General features: G+C 38.9%; 1 protein-coding gene across 4 annotated transcripts; it reads left to right on the top strand.

Annotated features, from left to right (window-relative positions):
* Window positions 1–4,101: 4,101 nt before the first annotated feature.
* LOC146700535 (uncharacterized) lies at window positions 4,102–12,140 on the top strand. Of its 4 annotated transcripts, none has more exons than XM_085470787.1 (10): window positions 4,102–4,629; window positions 6,308–6,417; window positions 7,640–7,849; window positions 7,967–9,013; window positions 9,165–9,333; window positions 10,247–10,291; window positions 10,410–10,469; window positions 10,558–10,648; window positions 10,815–10,972; window positions 11,619–12,140. In XM_085470787.1, the coding sequence occupies exons 3-7, from the start codon at window positions 7,651–7,653 to the stop codon at window positions 10,414–10,416; spliced, it is 1,467 nt and encodes a 488-aa protein (XP_085326913.1). In that variant the 5' UTR covers window positions 4,102–4,629; window positions 6,308–6,417; window positions 7,640–7,650; the 3' UTR covers window positions 10,417–10,469; window positions 10,558–10,648; window positions 10,815–10,972; window positions 11,619–12,140. The 4 variants fall into 4 exon arrangements, with proteins under 4 accessions (XP_085326913.1, XP_085326914.1, XP_085326911.1 ...); XM_085470785.1 differs by having other exon boundaries at window positions 4,110–4,629; window positions 9,428–10,291; XM_085470786.1 differs by having other exon boundaries at window positions 4,110–4,624; window positions 9,428–10,291.
* Window positions 12,141–27,068: the final 14,928 nt, after the last annotated feature.

The following is a 27,068-nucleotide window of genomic DNA, read 5'->3' on the forward strand; positions in this document are numbered from 1 at the left end:
AAAAAGAAGGCTGGGTGTCAAGAAGCCATTCTTAAGGAAAGGAAACAGCCAAATTACACAAGAACTAACAGAATATTCGTGGCAACACATCTCATGGAGAAGTTGGTATGCCATAGAATACCATCTGAAAAGCATCTGATTGCTAATGGCTTCATTTTCAAGATGACAATGATCCAAAACCCACTGTCAAAGCAGCGGAAACATACCTGGATAGAAAAGGCAACACAAATAGAACACCAGCATTCATAGATTGGCCTCCTCAAATCCTGAATCTTAACATTACTAAAGCAGTGTGGAATCACTTTGATAAAAGATATATATAAATCTTATAGTTTGTATCTGTCCTGTGTGAAACTTGTATGAAAAGCATACAAGAGTGAAAACAGATATAAGATCCCTTGAAAAATTATATAAATGAAACTTGTATGCTTTGGATACTTACTAAAACAATATACGAAAGTAATGAGAAAGTGGCCACTTTCATTAGTAAATCATATAAGCCTTATATGATTCACTATATGAAGCAAGCTAAAGCAAGTCTTTTATAAGTTTTTTCTATTTCTTTTCCATATTGGCAGAGAAAAAGGCAGCTGACATCCAAAGAAGAGCTTTTAATGTCCTTCAAGGAGCCTGGAGAACTATTCCTGAAGACTATTTAAAGAAGAAGAAAGTTTGCCTTAGAGAGTTCAGGCTGTGTTCAAGAATAAAGGTTGACTTTGTTGAAGCTAAAAAATTAGAATTGTACAAACTCTGCTTTTGCTTAATATACTGTATTTCAATGTAAATTACACATTTCAGTACAATGCATCTATTTCCCTTTTTCCAAGCAAAATATTTTACAAACATGAGGTGTGACTCAAGACTTTTGTAGTGTACTCCCATTTAAGAATACCCTTTGTAACTCAAATTTCTCAAAATTTAGTTATTTGACTGAAAAAGTTGACTTAGCGTTGCCTGGCAATTTTTTCTTTTTGAACTATTTTTAACAATGGAAACAAGCTTCGATAAGAAATTGTTGCAACTCTTGTGTGGCATTGTGGGGCGTTGTATGCGTGTCCTGCTGCTCTCTGTGACTCAGGTACCTGCTGGTTTTTCTGTTGGGCCAGTGTGCAGCTGACTCCACTCAGCAATCAGTGCTGGGTATAAAAGCTGGTAGAGGCGCTGTGCAGCCCATGTTCTCCTGCAAGTGAAGGGGTGTTTGTTGAGGTCTATGTTTTATTGTTGTTATTTTCCACAGACACCGTGGTACAGCTTTTTCTTTATGTTAACCCTTTTTAATAAAATAAATTATTTGGCAATTTGCCTTCCTGGCTTTATTTTTACTCTCCTCATCCCAAAGGTGCTTTCATGGAGTATACCAATGCGTTCAGTCCAAGGACACTTTTTGGATACAGCCACAGATTTAAATAATCATGTCTTTAAGTCTGTAAAGTTTTGGGCAAGAAAGATAATTATAGTTTTTGGTTCCCTAAAAGAGGATCAAGAATTACTGATGTAAAGTTATCATTATCAAAGAAAACAAAGCCACAGCACTTTGATTAAATAACTTCATGTATCAAACACATATTATCGCCACATGACGCTTGGTAGTTGCTATGGAAAAACCGATGGGTTTATTATTTAAAACACTTTGAGGATTTTCTGTTTCACATGCAGCGGAACTGTAATTTGTGACTATTTAATGTTTTATTTGTGGATCACTCAGAGTAAGACGACAGTGTTAGTGTTAATTTGACTCCTCTGGAAACAATTAAATCTGATCTTTAGTTTGATGAATGTGCGATGCTTTGACAAGGACACAGTTTTCAAACACACAAAAGCAATTTTTGTACTTCTGCCTTCATCTTTTTTCTTTTCCTTTTTTTTTTTTTTTTTAAAGCGTGTGCGCGTGTGTGTTTGTGTGTAAAGCTTTAATAGATTTCTGTTACTTTGGCTAATTATGCTCCTTTTTATCTGTAGAAACAATTGGGATCTACTTCTGTTTTCCTGTACCTGAAAAATATTCCAACCCTTCATAAGAATGTAATGTCTAAATGCGTTTGCTGTCTTTTTCGTATAATTTTACTTTCAAACAAAAACTGTAACTAATTAAATTAATGGTGATTCAGTTCAGTTTAGGTGTGTCAGTAAGCCAGAATGCCGTAACTAACATTATTAACAGCATTTGTGTTTCTCAAGTCAAAATATCCTCGATTGAGTCTCTAGCAGCAAATTATTTTTATTTATATAATTTTTATGCAAAGCTTTTTTGATCTACATTGCTATTAAAAAAATCCTATAAATATCCAGAACTTAGGGTGACATTCATTTAAAACCTTCATACCACAGCTGCATGTTGTGGAGCATTTTAATGTGGCGCTTCAAAAATGATAGACTTGCTTCTGCACAACTCCAAGCCTGTGTAAAATCTTTACACTCCACTCGCCTTTTCTGCCTGGATTTGGTTTCACAATGGTGGATTGAGTTCCGTCAGGACACCAGAAATCACTACCTTCTGTCATAGATATAAAAGCTACTTTTTTAATTAGCCCTTTTAACACATTACAAAACCCCAAAAAAACCCAGTTTTATCTAAAATTGATACACTTTTTTTATATACCTTCTTTTGAATGCTCTTGTAAGCCACTTTAGATAAAAGCAGCTTCCAAATTAATGCATCCTGATTTTGATTTAGTGTGTATCTATAAATAATTTAATAAGTATCCCTAAACCAATTAGCATTTTACCATGTTAGGAGGCACAACCTGTCAAGAGCCACCATTTTCATTTTCTAAAGTGTGTGCGAGTGCATACATGCGTGCTTGCGTCTGTCGGTGTGTATATAAGGTGAGGTGGTAGAGCCGACCTCTGCCACTCAGCTCCAGGAGCACAACCTGAAATCAATTTTCTCGATTACTGCTCTGCAGATTTTCTGCTCCAGGTTATTCCAGCCATATGATGAAAGGCCTTTTGGATAGGGGAAACCAAACAACCTGTTATCAGCTGCAAGTATCAGAAGTCACATTAGTGTTAGAGCTGCATTAATGCCTCTGGTATGAGTATATTTTTAAAGAGTGATAACAGATAGGGATGACTGCTCAGGCCACTTTGACATCTATCAGGGAGTTATGTCATTTTGATGTATAAATGACATTTTCTCTAGTAACTCACAAACCTGCCGGACATATGAAATGTATTCCACTGTCATATTGTATACTGTTCTAATGTACTATTCTTCTTCTGTTTAATGTACAGATTTTAATCTTGGATACCAGTTGTGAAGTAGTCGCAACCTCTAATTTATTGATTCATGCTTCTTTCTTTTTTTTTCTTTTTTTTTTTTTTAGTCCTTAAGCACAGTTTTTGTTTTGTTTTTTATCCTTCTGGTATCACATGTCCAGATTTCTGTGTGTGTACATAATATGAATAATTTTAGCTTTCGAAAGTCAATATTTGGTGGTTGGAGGGATTTCGTGGTTCGCTACACTGTAAAAAAAGTCAGTAAAATATACATCAAAACACCGTCAAATTCCAATGGTAATGGAGCGTAAAACCAAAAACTTCCTTTTACTGTATTAAATAGATTGAATAACCGTTAATTGTGAGACTGGATAAAACTTTGTTTTTTACTGTAATAAAATGTTGAAATTATAAATATTTTCTGTGAAAACAAATAAATATGCATACATTTTACAATTACATATTGTAATGTTGAAAATGTCTGAAAAACTTAGATTTTACGGTATTATTTGAGTAAAACTACATCTTTTGGGGTTGTGCACATTGGAATTCACAGTATAAAGCTGTAGATTTTTAAGCAAACAAAAACATTCATTTTTACAGAAGCAAGATGTTAAAAAATAGGGTCCACTGTAATAAAACAACCAGTACATACCATTAACAAAAAAAAACAAACAAAAAAAAGAAGCAAATATCAGCAGTGAAAGACAATAAAACTGATAGTATTTTTTTATTTTAAAATTCAGATACTGATATACAGATTAAAAGTTAGGCCTGCAGTATATCATTGTTAACCTTCTGATAAAAAAATCAACAGCAAAAGAAGATGTTAAAAATAAAGTTCATGGTTGTGAATAAAATTGATTTCAATAATCTTTTTTAATTATTATTTTTAAAACAACTATATGTTGTTGTGTTTCACGCCATATTATCAGACCACCTTAAGTGGGTCCACCTTAAATTTTGAGTTTGTGTGATCGCTGTTGATTGGTAGCTAAACTGCTGGTAAACTGTGTACAGACGTTTTACGTTCGAATTGCAGAGAAAAAAAAAATCTGGTAGCAACATTGTGCAGTATGAGCGAACCATTTCACCAAAAAAAGGGGAAGCAAGGCAAGACGTGGCTGCAGCGGTCTGCAGACGTGACTTCTGACCAAATTCGAACCTCCTCCTAAAGAAACAAAGAGCGACGTTACATTGCGGGATGACGTCACCTGAAAATGACCAATAGCGCGGCGCGCTGCTGAGCTGTGTGCCAACCGCTCTTTTTTTCATGCAGGAGACTCAAGTTGGCTTCACTAACGGACACAGTTTTAAACTCGCAATTTAGCGCCATTTATTGCGGCTTGGACCACAGCAAAATCCGGAATTTGTAGACATCCTGGCAGCTTACAATTAGTTCGAGGTGAGGTGAGTACATGCAACTTCAAGTTATCTCTGTTATAAAAATCCACCAGCCCAGCGTTTATAGATAATTTTAGTAGTTCGTTTTTTTATGAGTGAGGTTGTGAATTTAGTTAGCATTTGTGAGTTGAGTTAGCATTACTGTCGCGAGGGAAGCATTGCTCTGGATTAGTTTCTGTATTTGGCGTGCTTAATTCGCTAGGGAGGAATTACCAAAGTACTTGGAGTTATGTTAATGTGTAATTTCTGTGGTAAGGTAGTTCAGTCATCAAGGGGCTACGTGCTTCATTGTAAACTGCATCGGAATGAGCCACGTAGTTTCTTTCGGTGTATTGAAGCAGGCTGCAAGCAGACATACACCAGGTATGGCGCGTTTAAGGCTCATTTTTACCGAAGACACTCTGCCCCCACCCATGTCACTGGTGTGGCGGTGGTTTCTTCGTTTACATGTGCAATGGCGATGTGTGAACGTCAGTGTCAGAACTCTAAAGAGTTAATAGCTCATCTGAAGAGCCATATTGTGGAAGGACACGTGGTCACTTGTCCAGTAAGAGGATGCACAAATACCTTTAGAGTTAAATCATCTTTTACTGCTCACATGTCACGTAAACACAGAGAGTTTTCAGACAGCAGCATTGGTGATTTATATAGACAGTCTGCATGTCAATCATCATCTGTTCCAACCACATCAGATGACTTTGTACCCTTGATTTCCGAGCCTGCTGCACAGTCTATTACAGATGAAGATAATATGGAAATGCCCCCTGAATTCTGTGATCTTTTTCTGAGAAACGTTTCACTATTCTACTTAAAATTGCAGGGTCAGTTTCTACTGCCTGCTTCAACCATACAGAACATTGTGGAGGAAATGCAGAACATACATGAGTTGGGACAGACATACAGTTTGGGTAAACTTGCATCACTGTTAAAAGATGACACATCATTATCAGAGGAGGACATCAACAAAGTCTGCGAGTCTGTCAAAAGCTATGATCTTTTTTCTGCATGTCATACCGGGCCATTGAGGACAGTGCACTCCAGAGCTCAGATCTTTAAAAAAGCCTTCAACTATGTGGAACCAAAGAAAATATTTTTAGGGAGAGATGAAAACAGAAAAGATAGGTTTGCCTATTATGTGCCTTTAAGAGAGACTTTGAGATGTCTGCTAGAGTCTGATCTGTGGCAGAAATCAGAAGAGCCCTCTACTGAGCCTCCTGTTGATGTTCTGTGTGACTTAAGTGATAGTAAGCTGTTTAAATCAAATGATTTTTTTGGTCAAAACCCATCATGTCTCAAGCTAGTACTCTACCAGGATGCCTTTGAAGTCGCTAACCCTTTAGGCTCTGCAAGGACAAAACACAAGGTATTAGCTGTATATGCATCAGTGGCAAACTTGCCACTTCATGTACGCTCAGACACAGATCACATGTCTCTTGTCTTACTGTGCAGGGAGAAAGATTTTAAAGAGTTTGGTCATGCTAATGTGTTCTCTGAATTACTGGCAGACTTGAAAGAATTGGAGGACAGTGGGATTGTTGCATCAGATGAAACTAGAGTCAAAGGAACTTTGTTTTGCATTGCTGGTGATAATCTGGGTTCTCACTGTATTGGTGGCTTCACTGAAAACTTTAGTTCTTCAAAGTACTTCTGCAGGTACTGCCTGATAACGAAATCTGAATTTCAGGGTGCTGACCCAAATCTGTGTGGACCAGAACGTACCAAAGAGAACTACAACTCTGCTGTTGATCGCCTCCAGATTGACAATACACCAGACGTCGAAGGAGTGAAGTTCAGGTCAGTGTTCAATTCACTGAAATACTTCAACGTTTGTATGCCAGGCTTGCCACCATGTCTAGGTCATGATATCTTTGAGGGAGTTTTGGCTTATGATGTGGCACTGTATCTGAAATACTTCATAAAGAAAAAAGCATGGTTCACTTACTCCACTCTGAACCGACGCATCAAACAGTTTAGTTACCATGCCTCTGATGCTTCTACAAAGCCATCTGAGGTCAGTCCTCAAGCAGCTAAACTCTCAGGACAGGCTATACAGAACTGGAACTTCCTCCGATTGCTGCCTCTCATAGTTGGTGACACAGTGACAGACCCCACAGATGATGTGTGGAACTTAACTCTGCAGCTGAAAGATATTGTAGACATGGTGTGTGCTCAGAAAATTTCAGTGGCTCAGGTAGCATATCTTGATATTCTTATTCAAGAATATTTAGAGTCAAGAAAAGCTCTGTTCCCAGAATGCAACCTGAGACCAAAACACCATTTTCTACGCCATTACCCAGCACTGATTCTGAAATTTGGCCCACTGATAAGATTATGGACAATGCGCTTTGAAAGTAAGCACAGTTATTTCAAGAGGTGTGCCAGAAATCTGAAAAATTTCAAAAACCTCTGCCATACACTCTCTGAAAGACATCAGATGTTTCAAGCCTATCTTGCAGCAGGGTCATTGTGTCAGTCTGTCTTGAAGGTCAAAGATGGTTCTCCATTTTACTCAGTGCTGTACAGTAAAGCCATTCAAGAAGCAGTTCAAATGTTTGACTTTACTGAAACCAATACAAAGGTCACAGTAGAAATGATGTACAAGGGAACACAGTACAAGAAAGGACACTTCCTTGTCACAGGGGGCTCTGACTCTGTTGAGTTTGGTGAAGTAGTTCTCATTTTGATTAAGAATGACAGTGTTTATTTTCTGGTGTCGGTGCATGTGACAGAATACCATTCTCAGTATCATCTGCACTCAGTGAGAAAGGAAAAAGAAAAGATGCAGTGTGTGAACATCATTGACTTAATTGATTTCTATCCATTAACATCTTACATGAAGTATGGGTACCAAATGGTTCCATTGAAACACAGTGTGCTGTCACAATAATGGTGCTGTTAGTTTGGTATTTACGTAACACTGTATAAAAGTGTAGTATCAAGCAAGATCAGCTTCATGTTTTAAGACCAAAGGTACCAACTTGGTGTAAATTGACCTTTATTCACATTCTTTTATCAGACATCTCGGAAATGGGGGACAGCATAAGGAGTTCCATTACTAAGGTGCTGCCGGACCTGTCTGCCTCAATCCTTGAAATTGTAGTGGAGGTACTACAATCATTAGGAGTGGAGACATCTGAGGACTTGCAGTTCATCAGTGAGACTGATCTGAACTCTGTCCTGAGACCAGTTCAGGCAAGAAAACTGCTGGCTGCCTGGAAACAAACCAGTAAGTATTATGATTTCATTGCACAATAGCCATGAAGGGCTTTCTGTTTTTTCTATTATGCTTTGGCCAAGGTCCAAAAAGTACAATTAATCTATTGTTTGTGATATTGTTTTACAGCGCCAAATATGGAAATTTCAAGCCAGGCCAGCATATCGTCTCCATCTTCTTGCTCCTCATTTTCTGCCTCCCCCTCACCCAGTCCAATATATTCTCTAGACTGGGTAGATAACTTTAGAATTCCAAGTGAAGATTTTCCAGAAGACTTGATCCAGTGTCTTCAGAGAGAGAAAAGACCAAAGCCTCGATTGCGGAGGGAGATGATCCGCATCATTGTGAAGGAGATGATGAAAGCCTGTGCCTCTCCAAGTAGAAGAGCCTCGACTGAAATTGCAAAAAAACTGGTTGCGTTGTATCCCAAGTCACTGCAGGATGTCATAGAGGGGGATGTGGTAGGACAGGGGTACCACTCTTTGGTAAAACAGATTCAGGCACGAATTGAAAATGTGAAGAGGTCTACTTCACCAGTGTTACAGAAGCGCAAACAGGGAGGATCAGATGACACCGATGAAGTGACACCTGAAAAGCGAGCATCTGTTCAAGACACATATGGCTGCATAAAGTGGGACATGAAGTTTTTGCCAGTCAGTGAGACACTGGAAACCCAGCAGGAGAAGAAGGAACGTATGAAGATTCTCAGTGAACAGACAAGCTTCAGTCATGAAGAAGTAAAAACTCTAATGAAATGCACCTACTACTCTCAGCGCAAAGCAATAAACAGCGGAGCAGACATGCAAACCCTCAAAGAAGAGTGGCCTTTTTTGTTTCAGGCGATTGGAATGACAGTCCATTTTGAAGAACTTACTGGGGTACCGCTGAAAGAGACTTTCCTCACCAGTCTGGAAAAGAAGGGAAAACGGGTTCTGGACTTTCTGAAAACCACTTGTGCAGACAAGAGCAAGCGTGTCTTGGAGGCTGTCATAAAGCTTCGAATGCAGAGGGGACAGCTGAAGGGCTGCTCAGAAGACGTGAAAGATATGATGCTCCTCCTCCTCTCCTATTTCGATGAAAAAGAGGAGACCCTCTTCCACTATGTTGATGAAACATGTCTGGCAAAAGAAGTCCAAGTGGAAAGCCTGCCTGTGACACCATGTGTCATTGTTTGTGGTGAGTTGAAAATTAGTACAGTGTGCACAGAACCTAAGCTAATGCAAGGATACGCTATATTAAATGTCTGCACTTTCACTATTTTAAGACACATTTGAATGGTAAAGGGGGTTTTACAGTTAATTCTTTTACACTTGTATTTCATTCCAAGGATCCTCCTGCTTTGCATCGAGACTGTTCATGCTCAGCATTGACCACAAAGTTGTAAATGACCAAATAACTGACTTCATCTCTGCAATCTGTCTGATGATTGGTAGCTACTACTGCCTGAACATCCACTATCCCCTGGAACTTGGCTCCACACTTGAATTTCTTCAGAGGTAATTCTTTTACTTTTCCCTTGCCTTTCCCTTTTTCTTTTTTTTATTTTCTTCATTGTATAGTGTTTTATTATGGATTATTGTGTTTATCAAGGTGTTTCTTCAACATTAACCCAGAGAAGGGAACAAAAGTTGAAAAAACTAAGAAGAAGACACTGCATGTGAACCCAAGAGTACTCACCCTCATCGCCGATCTCTCTGATCACGAGTGGCGAGAGACCGTTTAGAGACATTTTGAACAGATCGGTACAGTCAGCTTAACTGTACCTTGACTGGGAACTACTGTGTTGTTTATGTTTTCAGTTATCCCAGCTGATATTGAGTATTGTGCTCTTACCTGATTTCTGTTATCACAGGCATGCTTTTCAGAGGTTTTGACCATATATCTTTAAACAATCCCTCTAACTAGGGATTGTTACTGAGAACTCTACTTTTGAGGTTTCAGAGATGTTCTATATTCTATACAACAGAGTTTAAACTATTTGAATTTTGTATTGCCCTAATTAGCAAACAAGTTAAGTGTTGCACTGAACTGTTAACATTGAAATTTAAACAGCACTGTCTGTTACACACATTACTTGACTTTAACTGTTATTATAGCATTTTGTAGCTGTACGTTTCTGCAAAAGTGATGTCACAAGCTTATGTGCTTGTTCAAATTCATGTTTTCCTGACAATGGTTAATATACATTTGTTAGTTGACTTTAAGTGTAGAGCTTAAGCAGTTTTGGCTTTTTTCTTTTCATAATGCCAGGACAAGCTTTAGATGCTTGTTTTGCCTTTATTTGTTTAAAGCAATATATTTGACTAGCAGCAAGTGTGTGGAGGTCAAAATATGTTCAAGACAATAAAAATGTCAGTGGAGGACATCTGAAATTTTGTTGCAGTGGTTTTCTGATGCATGTGTTTTAAGGTTTAAGGGTGGTGGCACAGCTAAGACCCAAGAGTCTCTTTCAAGGTTAGTAAAGTAAACAGATTCAACAAGATATTTTACACATTTCTTTGTTGTCTGTCTCTAAATCTAATTTTGTCTTTATTATGATTAAAAAGTTTTGTTTTGTTCCTGCCCTTTTCAGACAATGAATTTGAGCAGAAACCATAAGGATACTCAAAGGACCTGTGACTCTCAGGAAATGGTGAGATTTCAGGTCATAATCTTTTTTCTCCATTAAATTAATTTTCCTTTTTCCCTTTACAATGTTGCTGTTTTGTTTTTGTAAACAGCATCAAATGAGAGGGACAGATGGAACAGTTTCAAGACAATGGCAGGAAAAACATGCTGAAGATTGAAACAAACCTTGGCTGGAAATATTTGGTATGTGTTTTACCGTAAATCAAATTGTTGAAAAACATTCAGCTACACTGCAACACAGGGAAACTTGATTTGCACTTATTTTGTTACTTTAATTTCTTGTCTCATTATTTTTGTCAGTTATTATTGTTTATGGTGTATGCCCTTCTTGTTTTCTTTCTGAATGCAGAAGGTATCTAGCCAGTCCACAATGAAAGCTTCGTTGCACCCCATGAGTCTTCTGGCAGAAATGATGGCGCCTGTATTCTTTGGTTTCCCTAAACATCACACCCTGCCTGTTTATACGAGGCTCTTCAATTAAGTCTGCACCCAAAGATTCAATGAGAGGTAAGCAGTGGTATTATTCAAGTTTTGCTAAAGAAAGATGGACAGGAGACACTAATTTTAATCAGCCGAGCTCAGGTTCATGTCCAGGTGAGCAGTTTCATACGCTATAAAATGTAGATTGAATGATAGGTCTCATCACCATGCATTCAGCCATTAACTTCAAGTTCTATGATAAATCAACAGGAAACTTAAATACATTTTCCAACAAATTATGATTGTGATTAGGGCTGCGTTGTCTGTGTATCACTTTTACAAAAGTAGATTTAAAGGATAACTATTGCCAAAACGCAAACTGGGCTGTTTTTTTTTTTTTTTCCCCTGTATCGATTTTGATGCGCTCAAATTTATGCCCCGGCCCCCTAGTATTCCCATTCACTGGCTATTGACCACAAAACAAAATCACGGTCAATCTCAAAAACGGCTCGTTTGTCGTAATTATGCTTTTAGATATGTTTGTCTCGTTTACAGTTTAAAAAAAAAAAAACCCAGCCCATGTTGCATTTTGACAATAGCTATCCTTTAAGAACTGTATATTTTACACTTAAGAAATCATTTATCATTAGATCTGTTTTTGGCAGCACGTTTTGTTCATTTCTGTGCATTTTGCTCAAGCACTGATCAAACTTTGTCCATTTTTTTGCTGCAGAGGGGATCCTGCCAGTCCAAAGTGAACTCCTGATGGACATTGAAGTACTCCTGCAGAGCTTGTATTTTCGACACCATGCGCATTAGAAAGTCCACTGAGTCCTTTCCTTCACCAAGGCAGGACCCAGTGACTCATTACTGTTGATAGGTCAGGGGCAGGTAATATTTTGTTTCATGTTTATTCATTCCTCCATGGATTACCAGCCATATATATGGACACATGCTGTATTCTCAAGATCTATGCTGTTTTGTAGGAATAGAGAAAATGATATGTTTAGTCTGTTTTCAAATGGTATGTCAAATTTTCTCATTGTTTATCAGTAATATTCTCTACCTTGGTTGTATATGAGCATCTTTAGATTTTTCTATATTTAGCAGTTGCAAATGTAAAATGTACGGTAAACCATTTATGTTCCTCATATTGTACTGTATTTTTAGCGGTAAAATACCGGCAGCTGTGGTTGCCAGGAATTTACCGTAACATGTATCTGGTCAAAATAAAATGCTGTAATTTGTTATACGATTTCACTGTGTTTTTTACTGTCAAAGGTTTTAATAAGATTTAACATATTTCTGTTATTTTTACAGTTATTTACAATAGTAGGGTCTATCCTATTACTGTTAAATTAACAACAAATTACTGTAAATATTATTATATAACTTTTTTTTTTTTTACTGCAAATATCCGTAAAAAGCTATGGAAAGTTGCATTTTTTTACATTAAATTGCTGTATAATTGACAAATATATTTGTTTTTTTCTATCATGATTTTGGTAAAATAATACGTTGTCTACCTTAGAAATTAGGGTTACAAAACCAGTATACCGTATTGTCTTTTACAGATTCCACATTTTTTACACGGTATATTCCTGGCAACCACAGCTGCCGGTATTTTACCGTAAATTTGACATTTTTTTTTTTACAGTGTAGAGACCCAAGTTCAAGTCACATTCATCACACATGGTATACTGGTATACAAGCTCAAACAGTACATTCAACAGAAGATCCAGGTGGATCCAGCAACTATGGTACGCCACTTGTACCATAGTTGCAATATCAGAACTGTTTGGCTCAGTTTAGGCAGTAAAAATAACTCACTTAAGAATATTCGTTAAAAACGACTGTGTTAGATTTAGAAAAAAAAATCATGGTGTTGGTTAAAATTCGACAGCTCCATCTTTTAAAATGCTTCTCTCTTGGTTGCCATGGCGATTCTCTGCTTAGTGTTGAGTGGGAAACTTGGCAGGTTTGGGGGAATCTACTTTCCACAGCAGCAATGCCGTCGGCAGGTAAAAGACTTAACCTACCTAGAAATAAGGCACATGTAAATTTCTGCAGTGATCTCCAGCGTGTTTGTTTTCTTTGTGTACGGCCTGTGATCAGCTAATCTGTGCTGCTGCTTTGAGGTTTACATTCTGCAATGATTATGTCTGCTTTCCAGCCCACTTTAAGCCCCGGAGCTAGTATGAGTACTTTTTTTTTTTTTTACTAACTACTTATAACAGCTTTTTCCCTGGAATGCAGTTGTGGATAATATGCTGCTAACTGAACCACTCATTACAGCCAGTTCTCCCTTCCAACCTTTGGTCACTAAGTGATGAGTGGCTCACATTTAAATCCACTGCGCAGCCCTTTAGAGTCATTTATTAACATGCAGGGCAGTTCAATTGACTTCAGTAGAATTCATGCAAAGACCGGAATAGAGGAACAGCGGGCAAATGTGATATGCTGGTGTTTGAAAGAAAAAAGGGGAAAAGGCCACACAGGAGAGGCCATTCTTTGATATTAAGAGCCCCATAACGCCATTCATCTGATTCAATGTTCATTTATTTTTATTTTACCATCAGCCAGTCATCAATATGTTACAAGACGACAGTGCTCGTTAACAACACACGGGAAAAAATAGCACATTTTGTAAACATTTTCTATGTCAATAATCATTGCGTGTGCTTACTTTGAAACTGTAGCTGACAACTTTTGGGGGGTTTTGTCTCTTTTGCTTCGCTTTCTGTTTTCTTTTTTGTTGCATTTGAGTTTCAATTGAATTTCAAAGTATTGTTCTGGTAATTTATGCAGTACATCAGAACACTTAGAGAAAACTTATAGAAAAAAAGAGCTTGAAATACATTTACATTGCAAACATGTTTTGCTTGCAGTGCTGTGATTACATTATTTTATAAACTTGTATTCTGCTTTGTTGTTGTCCACCTGTGTATAACATGTTCCTCCCTTCCCTGCCAGTCTAATCCTTTTAGTTCTGTGAACTTCTTACCCACTGAAACAGATCATTTCTTCCCTCCAACATGCAGGCAACATGCAGCGGCACACTATCTAGCGGTAGCCATGTAAGCTCACATTGTTGTCCATGGCAGGTGCCCCATGCTGTTTGCCCCAATAAGATGGAATTACCCAGACAGCCATGGAGCCCTCCCAATGGGGGAAGAGGAAAGTCGTAATGCTGTTTACATCAGTGCGACGCTGCCGCCACTGCTGCAGACACACCATGCCACAGATTAACTTAATCTCATGTCACAACTGCAGTGAAAATGTCACTTCCTGAAAGCTTATTCCCACAGATGATTTTTTTTTTTTAAATTAAAAAATGAAGGGAGGGAGGAAAAAAGCATCTAGGATTCTTTTAAGGATGCTGCATCCAAAAGTAAAGTGAATTTCCTGTGCAAAAAAGACCTGCTCAGAGGGTGGGCAAGCTGGGTAAGTCTGAATAGGGGTGTTTTTTTGCACACTTGTCTCTACATTTTTATTATTCAGGGAGATACAGACTTCTATTTCTTCTATTTGCACTTTGATTCCAACATCCAGAGACCCAAATCTGACTCTGGGCCACTGTCTTTGCTAATGTCAGAAATAAATATTTGATTTGAGACGTTAAATTCTGAAAAATAGTCAAGTTATCTGAAATTGGTGTAACATATGCTTGTTAATAAAGCTCTTGCTTTCTTAAAGTAGATGTTTTAGGAGGTTGCTAGTCTGGAGCAAACATAATGCCACTATCTTTGCACTAGTGGCCATCCTAGGAAACTTACACCAAGGTCAGACCGAGCAATGCGTTGAGAAACTGCAAATAAACACAAGAACTACATTTTAGACTCTACAGGCCTCAGTTAGCATGTTGAATGTTAAAGTTCATGACAGTACAGTTAGAAAGAGACTGAAAAAGTATGGCTTCTTTGGAAGGGCAAACAGAAGTCTGTTTTCTCTAAAAAGAAGAGACACCTTAGGTATGCAAAGCTGTATCTGGACAAACAATAAGATTTCAGTGGATAGACTAGATAGTTTTGGCCATAATGCACAGTGACACATTTGGCAAGAACTAAACACAACATATCAGCACAAACACCTCACAGCAACTATCAAACATGGTTGATATGGGTGATGGTTTGAGTTTGTTTTGCAGCTACAGGACCTGGGCACATTGCAGTCATTAAATTGTGCACAAACTTCTCTGTATACCAAAGTATTCTATAGTCAAATGTGAGGCTACCTACCCAACAACAAAAGCGTGGTTGGGTCACGCAACAGGACAATGATCCCAAGCACAGCAGCAAATCACCAACAGAGAGAGAGCTGAAATGGCTGAAATAGAATCATGGTGTTGCAGTGGTCCACTCAAAGTCTAGACCTGCGGTTCTTAACCTGGGTTCGATTGAACCCTAGGGGTTCAGTGAGTCGGTCTCAGGGGTTCGGCAGAGCCTCCGCCGTGACATGCAAGGCTCATTTTGTGCACCAGTAAAAAACATATCTCTGTCTTGAATTTGAAAAAATCATATTTTATTTTTCACTAAAGAGGGGTTCAGTGACTGCGCATATGAAACTGGTGGGGTTCGGTACCTCCAACAAGCTTAAGAACCACTGGTCTAGACCCTAACCTGATTAAAACGCTGTGGTTGGACCATTTTGGTAGCACTTCAAAATTAATTAATGCATTTTTGCTATCGCCATCTTGGTTTTATAGAAACACAGTGGCTATTAGGGGGTGGCTGTAGCTCAAGTGGTAGAGCAGGTTGGCCTCCACCAGTCTGCATCTTGGGCAAGATACTAACCCCATGTTGCTGTCCGATGCATCCATCAGAGTGTGAATGTGTATGAATTTTAGACAGTAAGCACTTAACAGTTTAGGAAAAAGTGCTTGTGTGATTGGTTGAATGAATTAGTTGTATAAAGCACTTTGAGTGCTCAGAGTAGGGAAAAGCGCTATATAAGAACCAGTCCATTTATTACAGACCAAGCGTGTTGCAAAAAACCATCACTAAATTCCAGATTTTTCAGATTCAACTTCTTGTGTAATATATGTACGCACGACACACGTTGCATTTTTGTGGAAAATTCGTCTTCAAAACCCATACTCTGAAGAAAATGAAGCTGACGTCAAGCTATGATGAGATGGTCCCGGTGTTTTTAAACAGGAAAAGGAAGAAACAGAGATTCCCGGTTCATCCAATTCTCATGAGAAGGCAGCAGCAGGGAGAATTTCATGGTTTGATCCAGGAGTTGAAGCCGTTGTGAAAGCGTATCACGTCTGCTTTTGTACATATTTCAGGATGTCAGTGGGGCAGTTTGAGCTCTTGTTGGCAGAGTTGGGACTACATCTGAGGAGGCAGAGAAATGTAATTTCAGAGAGGCGTAGCAGGGTCTCGCTGTGTGTGTGTGGGTGTGTGAGCCAAAATAGTATTATTCTACTATTTGTATATTCTGTCCTGGTGCATGTTTTGAGATATGAACAAACACTGCCAAATGCAGTGGTCTGATTGGTCAGATCATTTTATTTGGACAAAAAATATCAGAAGATATGGTACTCTAACCCTGTGATATCAGTTTAACTCTAAATTGGACATGTTCATGTCGTTATGTATCAAGTGTCTAGTCAGGTCATTGTCTTCTGTTCAAAGAAGAAAATTGTTTTTGCAAACCAAGGAATTGCCCCCTGCTCGATATTAGAAAGAATGCAGGTTTAATGTAACCAGAGTATCCAAAGTTCATTTTTGAAGGGACGTATATGGAGGAATTGGGCACTATCCTCGGAGTGACAGATTTAAAGATTTTTTTTTGAGAACTGGTGACATATGGCATTCAGTCACAGTAAAGTAGCTTATACTCAAATAGCAACAAAGATATCAATGTCATCCTGGGTTTTTCATTAAAACCCACTTCAACACCAGCACTGCTCAAGTCTTTCATTTTCTGTCAGCTCTGCCTCTATCTCTGCTTTTCGATCTCACCATCTCATATTTGAATTGGCCTCTCATAATTCTTATTACTCCCCATCTCCACTCCCCACTCCCCATCTCCTTCCCTTTCCACATTCACCTTATGCTCTGCAGAATCGTGCTGCTTTTTCCATTTCCTCTCCATCATCATAGAGTCCTCCTCTTTCACCACTTTCTTTCCCTCTTTGCCTTCACCTTGCCTTACAGCTTTACCACAGTAACAGATGAAAACTCTTCTCCCAAGTGTCCTTTCCCACCCATGAATTCCGCTTGCCTTATTCCAACCTCCAGGACATCGAAAGGCAGCCATTTATCACGGCTGCAGAGCTAAACCACGTGACCCACAAGAACTGAGGAGGTCATAAATCTGCGACGAGTGGGGGGCATGTTTCAGTCTGTGCAGGAGAGGGTCAGGAAACACTGAGCACCATGTTCATCATCACAGCGCTGCAGATGGCATACAGAGCTTGGCTCTAATCCAGAGCTAATTAGCGGGGTGTGATTTTTACCAGTATAAGCACAAATCAGATCCCCTGCATTCATGGTAAACAGAAAGCATGAGTTTTCAGTTACATAAACACATATTTCAGATTTAGCTTTCATTTTATAGCAGCTGAACCCTGAACTGTCCTATGACATGTTTGAATAGTACAAGTAGTAAGTATTAGTGGTAGTAGAATTACAGAGTGATGTTTATTTCATACATTTCTAAATAACAGACGCACCCAGTCTCAGGGTATCAATAGTGATGCCTGCATTCTCCCTCTAAAGCCCAGCAGGTTGAGAACTCTCCTTCTATAAAGGTCTGAGGACAATATTATCCCACTCCTGATTTGGGGCCAGATTTACTTAAAATGGCGAAATAGTGTGTGTGCACGATGTCCAAAGAGCTGATAGGCGTGGTCGGTTTTGAGGGCGATTCACAAACGTTGTGCTGTTTGCCAAAAAAAATGTCAAATATGTTATAATTTCAGGAATGTTATAAAGTATATGTAAATGCATTGTTCAGACTAGTGTCCATGCAAGGCCTGATTACTTTCAGGAAAGGGTCCAAAGTCAACATCATCCCGCCATTCTTTAGCCATTTTGCTTTGAACCCCATTGCACACAGTGTGATCAAGAAGAGTTGAAGTTTTGTTGCTGATGGTATTGTGTGACTTCTTTAGGCTGGAGGTCATATCGGACTTCTCTAAGCAAATTTAGAAATGGGTGGCTTGATAATCTATATGTTATTATCACATCTTTTTCTGACATTCCAAATAAATTGACTCTAGTGGAGAAATGTGTCACTCTCCTAGCACAGAGTCCAAGTCTCTATGATGCATCTTTTGCACAGCAATAAGTGCCGCCATATCAAGCGCAAAGAAATAAGACAGACTTTTTGTCTGTGTTAAATATTGGTGCAATTAGTAGTAAATTGCAGTTGCAAACATTTGTAAATTAGCTTGTTCACTTCATTTAAATACCCTTCTTCCTATATTTTGAGCAAAAAAGAGACTTTTAGAAATAGAAATGCAAGAGGGAGGTCGCAGAATCTTCCACCTGTTAAACTTAATCTTCTCCTTGCTCTCTCTTTGTAAACACAGACTACTTTTTTCAGTTTGGATGTTGGTATGTTTTAGTAACTCTGGCCGTAGATCTGTGACCTTTTCAAACACCTGATTCTGATGAATTTATTGACTCGTGTTGCATTTTTCCTAGTAAAACATGATGTCAGTTTTGTTAATTATGATCACAATAAAGAGAGTGAGCTGTAAGGTGTGGCTAACTAGATTTTTTTTAGTTTCACATCGTCTGCATTTCAAAAAATTGAGTCCGAAATGCTCAACTCGGTCGTCACAAACTAATGAGCGATGCAAGGAAGGCAAAGTCCATCTTTTATATACTGTCTATGGTTTTAAGAAGCAAATCATTGTTTTTGTTTGCATTATGTCACTGACATGGGACAAGTGCAGTCTTGGGTGGTTACATACACAAGCTGTGGTCAACTGTGTAAAATAAATATAACTTTAAACATGAGGACAGTGTGGAGATCGTCATTCATCAAGTGACCCAATGTCAGACACATCCGTTTTGTCATTGTGTCCTTGAATGCAGTGTCTGAGTTCCTGATCATTCCAGAGTTGCTGCTCTTTGGCTGAATGTGACCATGGTCCTCTACTGAACTTATCAGTGAGAGGTGAAGGTGTGAGCCTTGAGCACCCAACTTGAAGAAAAAAAGACTCAAAAGGTCTTCTTTACCTTTGTCTGTAAACAGTGGCGTGTCCAGCGGGGTGGCCTGGGGGGGCACAGGCCACCCCCCCAACCAGTCTGGCCACCCCAGGTGCCACCCCAAAGACAAAACAATAAAATTCAATCAAATATCAAATGTCCGATTATGTTTTCACGGTGAAGCTCAGATATCCGAGTGTACGTGAATGCAGCATCGGCTTCTGCGCTATGTGCATCACGTTAGCAAAGGTAGGAGAGCCAAGCGCGAAAGACGGCACTGCAGGAAACAATTTTTCGGTGAAAGAAAATGAGGACAGAATAAATGTCCCGGTAAGTAATATTAAGTTTGTTGAGTTTAGTAAACTAAGGTGAAATTAGAATACCAAGGAAAAAATAACACTTAAAGAATTATTGCAGCTGAGGAATATTTCAGACAGTATGCTACTGAGGGCAGCTAACATAAGAGTTATGAGTTATAAGATATAATCTAAGTCGTAACATTGCTGTATGGAGCTGCAGATTTGGTTGCAGGTTAACATAGCTGGACTGGCCATCGGGCATACCGGCATATGCCCGGTGACTTATTTTTTATTTTTTTTGTAATGGCATGAACAATGAGAGGTGGTGGATTGGCCAGATGCAGGTCGATGTGTAAAAAATAACTCAGTTGTTTGGTGGTGGCTATGGCGGGGCTTCCACAGAGGCCAGCAGGTGGATGAGGGAAGGGGAGGCAGGAGGAGAGCCCCGAGGCAGCCACCAGTCCGAGTGTCAGGTGAACTGAACTTCAGGTAAGAAGTTATGACCTGCAGTCTATCTGGGTCAGATATGAACTAAGTTTAGGTGGAGTTTATTTTCGTTGTGCTGACTTTTTACCCTCAGTTGCAATAACTCGTACTGCGTTCTAGCCAGCTTGATGGAGTTTTTAGGTGGGTGGATGCTATGATGTTACTGATAGTGAACTTTATTTTATTCATAAGGTTAGTAGAGTTGCCAACGGCTCCTTAAAAAAATGGAATGGTCCCTCATTCAGAGAAAATATTACGCGTTTGGTATTGAGCTGAGAAGAGACGCAGTTTGTCCCGAACTTCAGCTATAATGAAAAAAAGACAAAGCTGGAGTTATTCTGTTGTTACGCTGCACAGCTGCCTCTTCTCTCATTCTCTCCCCTCCCTCTCCTGTTGCTACTTCAATCATGAAACTGATCAATGATCAGCTGATCGGCTTTTCTCTCTTGTTTGTTTATCGCCCACTTTGCGCCAGAAAGATGAAACCAGCGGATGTCGCGGTAAACAACAGCAGCACGTTTAAGCTTGATCAGCTGTTGTTAGAATGTATTTAATATTAATTTCTAGTATCAGCTGATGTTTGCTGGAGCCACAGCTGTAAAGCTGCTGGTCATGATGTCGGTTTGTATATGTGGTGAGAGGGAAACATGAAGATGAAACCAGGAGATGTCCTTACTGAATCATCAGAGCTGAACAGGTGATGGAGAAACAGGTTTACCTTTTAGGTGACATGGATGAGTTGAAGGGAAGTTATGAACTGTTTCTGAGAGATAAATAACACCAGGATCCTTTTCTATGTAGCTGACAGCTGGTAACTGTGCAGCGGCGGGTCTAGCAAAGTTTTGCCAGGGGGACAGGTAGGGCATTAACAGGGAGAGGGGGGCACAAAGAAATACTTTTCTTTCTTATTCTCATTTAAAATACCTAGTTTTTATTAAATAATTATCTAAATCTTACAACCAAAGTTTTTATCTGATGTAAAATGTATAGAAATCATACATATACCAACAAGACTGTGTACATCACTGTCACAACAGCATTTGTTTTCATTCAAAGTCTTTATGGCTTTAATACCTGGTGGGCCGGTCTGTAGTCAAAATGCCCGATTTTCTGTCCCAGTCCAGCCCTGCAGGTTAATACTGGCAGTGTCACCATGCCAGCTGACTGTATTTCATCATCAGCCAGTGTTGCTCTTGATCAATATTACCAAAGTTTACCATAAGGCAGCAGAGAAAGTATTTACTTGCTTTCAGGTTTTATTCAAATATTAGTCTTTTCAGTTGTTTCCCCACTTTTTTCCTGTTTCAAAATCAAACACCAGTTTGTGAGAAGATTATCTTCTTTTTTTTAACAGGCAGATAAAGTTTTACATTGGAACTGGCTAATTTGTCAATTGTTTGTTACAAATGTTCGTATTTTAATATTCAAAAATGTTTTTGCTCAAAACATATGTGCACTACATGTCAGTAAAAATACTATGCAAATATTGCTGTCCTTGAATGCTGAGTAAACACTGACAAAGCACTGATTGTATCTCTTGTACTTTATCAACGCAGTATCTAAAAACTTTGCACCGTAGTGGTTAAAATCTCATTCTAATAAGAGTTAAAAGCGCATTCGGTTATTAGGTTTATAGGATTATTGAATTATGGTTAACGGTTGGTAGAATCTGCCAATTACATCTGCCACCCTTCTCCAAATCTGTGCCCCTACCTGGCCCCCCCAACAAAAATTTTCTAGACACGCCACTGTCTGTAAAAACTTCTCATTTCTAAACAGGGCAACAAAAACTCCAAAAGAGATCACCAAAATCTTAAATTGAACCCTAAACATTTTCACTTCGCTAATATGTTTACTTAAGTCTAACTATAGCACTGTAGCTAGCCACCAGGTAATACATCATTATACGCAAGATAGCCCAACTTCACTAACTCTCCAAATGTTGCTGATTTTTAGTTTTCCGTCTTTGTTTATGTTAAGTAAGTTATAGCAAAGGCGAACATTCTAATGTTTTACCAATACTTAAGTCGGAACATGATATATTATTTTTAGATACTAGATAGCTGCTTTCTTGCTAAATTCTTACTTCGCTAAACCTCGTAAATTGTCTTTTTCATGGATGTCTGGTTGTTAAACTTTATTATAAAACCTGGGAGAACAGCCATACTGATCATTTTATTGAAAATGAAAGAATTTGGACCAACCCACAGTGTTTCATTTTCTGAACCAAAACAACATGTAGACCCAGAAATGGTCATATAGAAAACAGAAAACCAGTTTTCTATATTATTAAGATACACGTTAACATTTTTACACCACCAAACATTTAATATAAAACGGATTCTGAATACTGGTCCTTTGGTTGGAATTTTTCCCATATTAGCTCTCTGTCTGCATACACTTCATTATGTGTCTGAGTTAACTACTCCATCCTGAGTACTTAAGCAACAGTGAGAGCCCTCACATTACCCTGAAACTGAAATAAGAGTCGGCAGCTGAATGCCAATCACTGGATTAAATATGATAATTGTGGAAGAGGTGGGACCAGAATCTGAAGTGAGTGCAGATGATCATGAAGCCATATGGTTAAGAAGTATGATGGTTCATGAAGAAATGTAAAATATGTTCTCATGCACCTCATAACACATGGCCAACAGGTTCAATTTAGTGACATGCTGGACCCAACAGGTGATTGTTGCTTCTTTAGCATATGTAGTCCTGCAACACCTGCAGTGCTCATCAAAAATCTGAAGGATTGTGTGTGTGCCACTCTTACTAAATGTGACTATTAATAACTGGTTCATTCCTAAGTCAGCCTACACCTGCCAGCTATTGCTGGTGTACTCACTTGCCTTGGCTGTGCACATAGTTTAGCAGTGAGGGGCCTTCAGTTGACGAGTTTGCAGAGGAAATGAGCCAATCAGATACCAGACTGCTCAGTGTCATGCAAAGCTTCCCTGATTGTTTCTCCTCACTGGGATTGCACACTGAGTGTATGTGACTGGAATTAAAAGGCAATTTTTTTTGCTTTGAGCTCCGCTGCTAATTCTTCATCATACCTGTTATATTCACACAAGCAATTCAGCAACAGTGTTCAGATTGTAAACGCAATAATTGGTAAACTATTAAGCAGACTGGAATCATTTATGTCTTGTTTTCCGTACATGTTTTAATCCAGCCAAGTTTTAAAAAGAAAACACAATTAGAACACACACAGCTGTTATAACAGCAGTGAGAAGCTTAACAGAGACAATTACTTGTCAATTCAATTAGCCCATTGTTTAAATGACTTAATTGTAATCATCTCGCTCTCGTTTTTCTGTCATTTTTGACGGTTTCCCCTCCCTCTTCTCTTCTCACCTTGCAAAGCAAGAAAAGAATGAGAAGGAGGGAGACTCAAATTAAGCAAAGCCCTGGAGAATCTGTAAATGAAGCAGGAGGGGGGGTTGAGAGAATAACAAAAATGAGGCAAAGAGTGAGGATTTAAAGAAGTCAAGAAAAGCAGTTATGTAGGGAAAGAGAGGAAGAAACAAAAGGAAGTCGGATCAAAATAGAATAGGAAAAGAGTAAAATGAGTAGAAAAATAAGGAGATGTGAGAATTAGCCAGAAAGATAATTGGGAAAGGAGAGGCTCATGAAGGGTGTGCCTGTGGAATGTAATAGGCAGGAGGGAGAATAGGTGGAGGCTAAAGAGGCATGAGAAATAAAAGATGAAATAAGAGGTAGAGCGGAGAAACAAAGAAAAAAGAGATAGAAAGTAGGGGAGAATGAAAAGCAGGAATAAGCAGTGTATTGTCAGGGCTAAATGAAGGATGGCTTTAAGAGAGCAAAGGTTTTAAGGACGGAAAACAGAAATGCATGGAAGAAAAGTAGAGATTAAATAATGTGTAAAATGGAAGAAATATAAGCATCAGGAACGGCAAACAAATAGTGTGGAGGTGAGATGACAATTGTCAACACCTGGCTAGTCAGATGTGTCTGAAAAAGCCACTGAAGGGACATAAATCCCTGTCCTCTCCCACAGTGTCTTCCATGAACACACAAGAATACTCACAGAGGGATGAAAAACACCCCAAGACACCTGGTGATTTTCAGACGTGTCATGAACACATGCATACACCTGTGGATTGTTCCAATCAGTGTAAACAACTTTTTTCCTTTAGGGTTTTTATCCCAGATTCATGTGATTAGTGCTGCAGTTTAGTAGTGTACAGCTGCATAGTGTTTAGTTTATGTGTTGTGGTCTGCACTGTAAACATCGAGGGGAGAGCTACAAAAGCAAAAATCAGTTCTTAAATACAGTCTAAGAATTCTCTATTCTTTACACAAAAACCTTGTTCTGTTGTATGTACCGAATGCAAGTGATTTGGCTTTTAAAATATGAAATAATGAACCTATGGTTCACCAAAATCAGACATTTCAGTTGCTGTTGAGTTCAAGTCTAATATTTGAGTTAATTCACATGATTCTTTTTCACCATTTGCAACAGGTTGTGGTTCAATCTTTTTGTTGTTCTTTTTTTTTACAAAGAAGCAAATAAATTGATTCCATAAAGTGAAATTCTATTTACATAGCAAGTTTCAAGATAAATATGACAAAGTGCTCCATAGCAAGGCAAAAGTGATTAAAAAGGAAGTTTTAAAAGGTTTTTAAAGGTTTTTTAAAAGAGACCACCAAGTCCACAGAACTCGTTCACCTTTAGTTTTCAACCTTGTTTCATGTACAGTGAGAAGACCCTGATCCTGAATGTAAAAGTTTACTGATGTTTACTGGTGCTTGTCCATGCAGCTCTCTAAAAGTCATTGCAGTCACAACCACAATCTCAAAGTGCACCCTGAAGTTAATGGGGAGCCACTGCAACTGAATTTGCAACAGTGTGACATTTCCTTAAAAGGCTTAGTAAGAAGCCTCAGAGTGGGATTCTGCTATGAGACTCAATGTCAGCTGAATAGCAGCGATAATGTCCTTAAAAGTTGTCAAAATTTGCTGAAGAGGGAGCAGATATAACAGAAACAGTAAATGTCCCAAAACAGAGCCTTGTGGCACACCGCGGGCAACAGAAATGAAACAGGACCTACACTTGGAAGCAGCTACAGAAAAGGATCATTAAACAAACATGACTGAGCCACCCCAAAGCAAACACTGGTAAACTCACCCAGTCTCTCAGCCTATCATACATGATGTGATGGTCAGCAAGTGTCAAAGACAGAGATCAGGCCAAACATCTGCAAAACAGAAGCTTTTCCTGTATCACTATGCAAAATAATACCATGGGAGACTGAGAAGCTGTTTCAGTGAAATGAGCGCTACAAAAGCCAGAATGAAATTTCTTAAGAATGCCATGATTGTCTAGAACAGCTTTAAACTGATAAACCACAACCTCTTCTAAAATCCTAGGAATAAACTATCATTTTGAGAAGTACAAAGTACAGGACTGTTTTTACACAGCAACCTGAACATGCAAATATTGTAACACGAGCCCATCATTATATTTATCACGCTACCATATTTCAGAACAAAAATAAATAAATAAATCCTCTGAGGATTTATTGAAGGAATTTTATGCTTTTTATCAGGAGCATGTCAAATGAAATTGGGGTGGATTTGATACAGTATGTCACGGTTACACCATGTCCATACAGAAGATCTAGCAGCACATTGGCAGCAGCTCAGATGCACTTGTGTATACTTGTGGATCTCACAAAGGCACAATTTTAGGGGTCACCTGCACACTGTTGCATAATATTCATCATTAATATGGTATCAATACAGTTGAATGAAATTGGAAAAAAAATTGGATCCAAAGAGCAAAACTACAGCTAGGATTTATCATCATAGAGCACAACCCAGCAGGGTTTTTTAAAACAGTTGTGGTTACACCAGGCACATGTGAGATGACTGAAAAATATGTACACAAACTGTTGTGTGGACATCCCCTTAGCATCCTCAATCCTTCACATTAGGGTTTTAAGTAGGGGTAGGGTTTTAAGCAACAAAATAACTTTAATCCAAGTAACAGCACGATTGTGGTTTCTGGTTAAGGGTGTATACAGCCTGTAAATAAAAAGAAGTGCTCCAGATACAGTCAGCGGCTAGGTTTCCCAGGTCTCCCAGAAAATGAATTCTTATGTTCGTAAAAAGTTATGAACAGTGCTCATAACATGGTTGCAGCCGCCAGACTACTTCCATTTGAACACATGCCCTGCACGGCCCACATTCTGCAAAGAACGGTCACAGTTTCTCATAATGACAGCGCATTTGAAAGGGCTCTGGCCAAATGTCGCAAGATTGTTGGACATTTTAAGCATAGTCCAGCAAATGCTCAGCAATTAAAGGCACAGCAAGCTGCACATGGACATCAAACAGAACTGTTTGTTAAGGATGTTCCAACAAGATGGAACTCCACCCTAGAGATGATCAAGCGGATCCAAATCTGGGCTGACCACCATCCTGACTCAGCAAAACAGCAAGGTGACCATGTTGACTGAGCAGGAGCTTGACAGACTGCAAAAGCTGGAGGAACTACTTGAACCTTGCAGGTAAATTATTTTGTTTCTCATGATTGTGTGTCTATCTTTGTGTTCTAGCTTCGTCTTCAAGTATGTTCTCCACCTCTCTGTGTATTTTCATATGTGGTATTTATATTTGTCTCTGCGTGATTAATAGAAAAATACAGACTCAGCGGAGGGACAGCAGCAATCTCACGTGGCTGAAGATCGCTACTGCCCTTGATCCCAGGTTTAAAGACCTAAAGTGCCTTTCCAAAGATGAGAGAAGAGGGGTGTGGGCTTCAGAACATGACCTTCTGATGGCAGAGACGCATGTACACCAACCATCTGCTCAGACAACAGAGGAACTATCACCAAAGAAGAGCAAGATGCCCATCTGCTTGCTGGGTTCTTCTGATTCAGATAAAGAGGAAGAGGAAGATACTATAGACCGCTGTCTGAATTTGTACAAAGCAGAGCCCAAAATTGACATAGGAGACTGTCCACTACAGTGGTGGTTAAAGAGAGAAGGAGCACATGCCAGGCATGTGTAAACAGAATAGTCTTCCTCAGTAACTGGCTGAGTGCAAAGAAGGACTAAGCCAGATTGCTCCTTTGAAGTGAAAAATGTTCAACATTCTGGGTTTTCAGCTGTGTCTTTTTGTGTTTTAAATACTGAGTTGTGTGCACCCTTTATTGTTATGGTATTCACTTTAACCTTTTGGCCTGGGTTTGGCCACTG

Source organism: Copadichromis virginalis, linkage group LG10, assembly GCF_057382275.1.
Source record: "Copadichromis virginalis isolate Kocher_CV1m ecotype Utaka linkage group LG10, C_Virginalis_male_GT1.1, whole genome shotgun sequence".
NCBI classification, from domain to species: domain Eukaryota; kingdom Metazoa; phylum Chordata; class Actinopteri; order Cichliformes; family Cichlidae; genus Copadichromis; species Copadichromis virginalis.

Excerpts from the sequence above, each read along its gene's own strand:
- LOC146700535 (XM_085470785.1), top strand. The coding sequence starts at position 7,651 with ATGGGGGACAGCATAAGGAGTTCCATTACTAAGGTGCTGCCGGACCTG. Across the intron at positions 9,014-9,164 it reads ACCATGTGTCATTGTTTGTG|GATCCTCCTGCTTTGCATCG; the intron begins GTGAGTTGAAAA and ends TTTCATTCCAAG. Across the intron at positions 9,334-9,427 it reads ACACTTGAATTTCTTCAGAG|GTGTTTCTTCAACATTAACC; the intron begins GTAATTCTTTTA and ends GTGTTTATCAAG.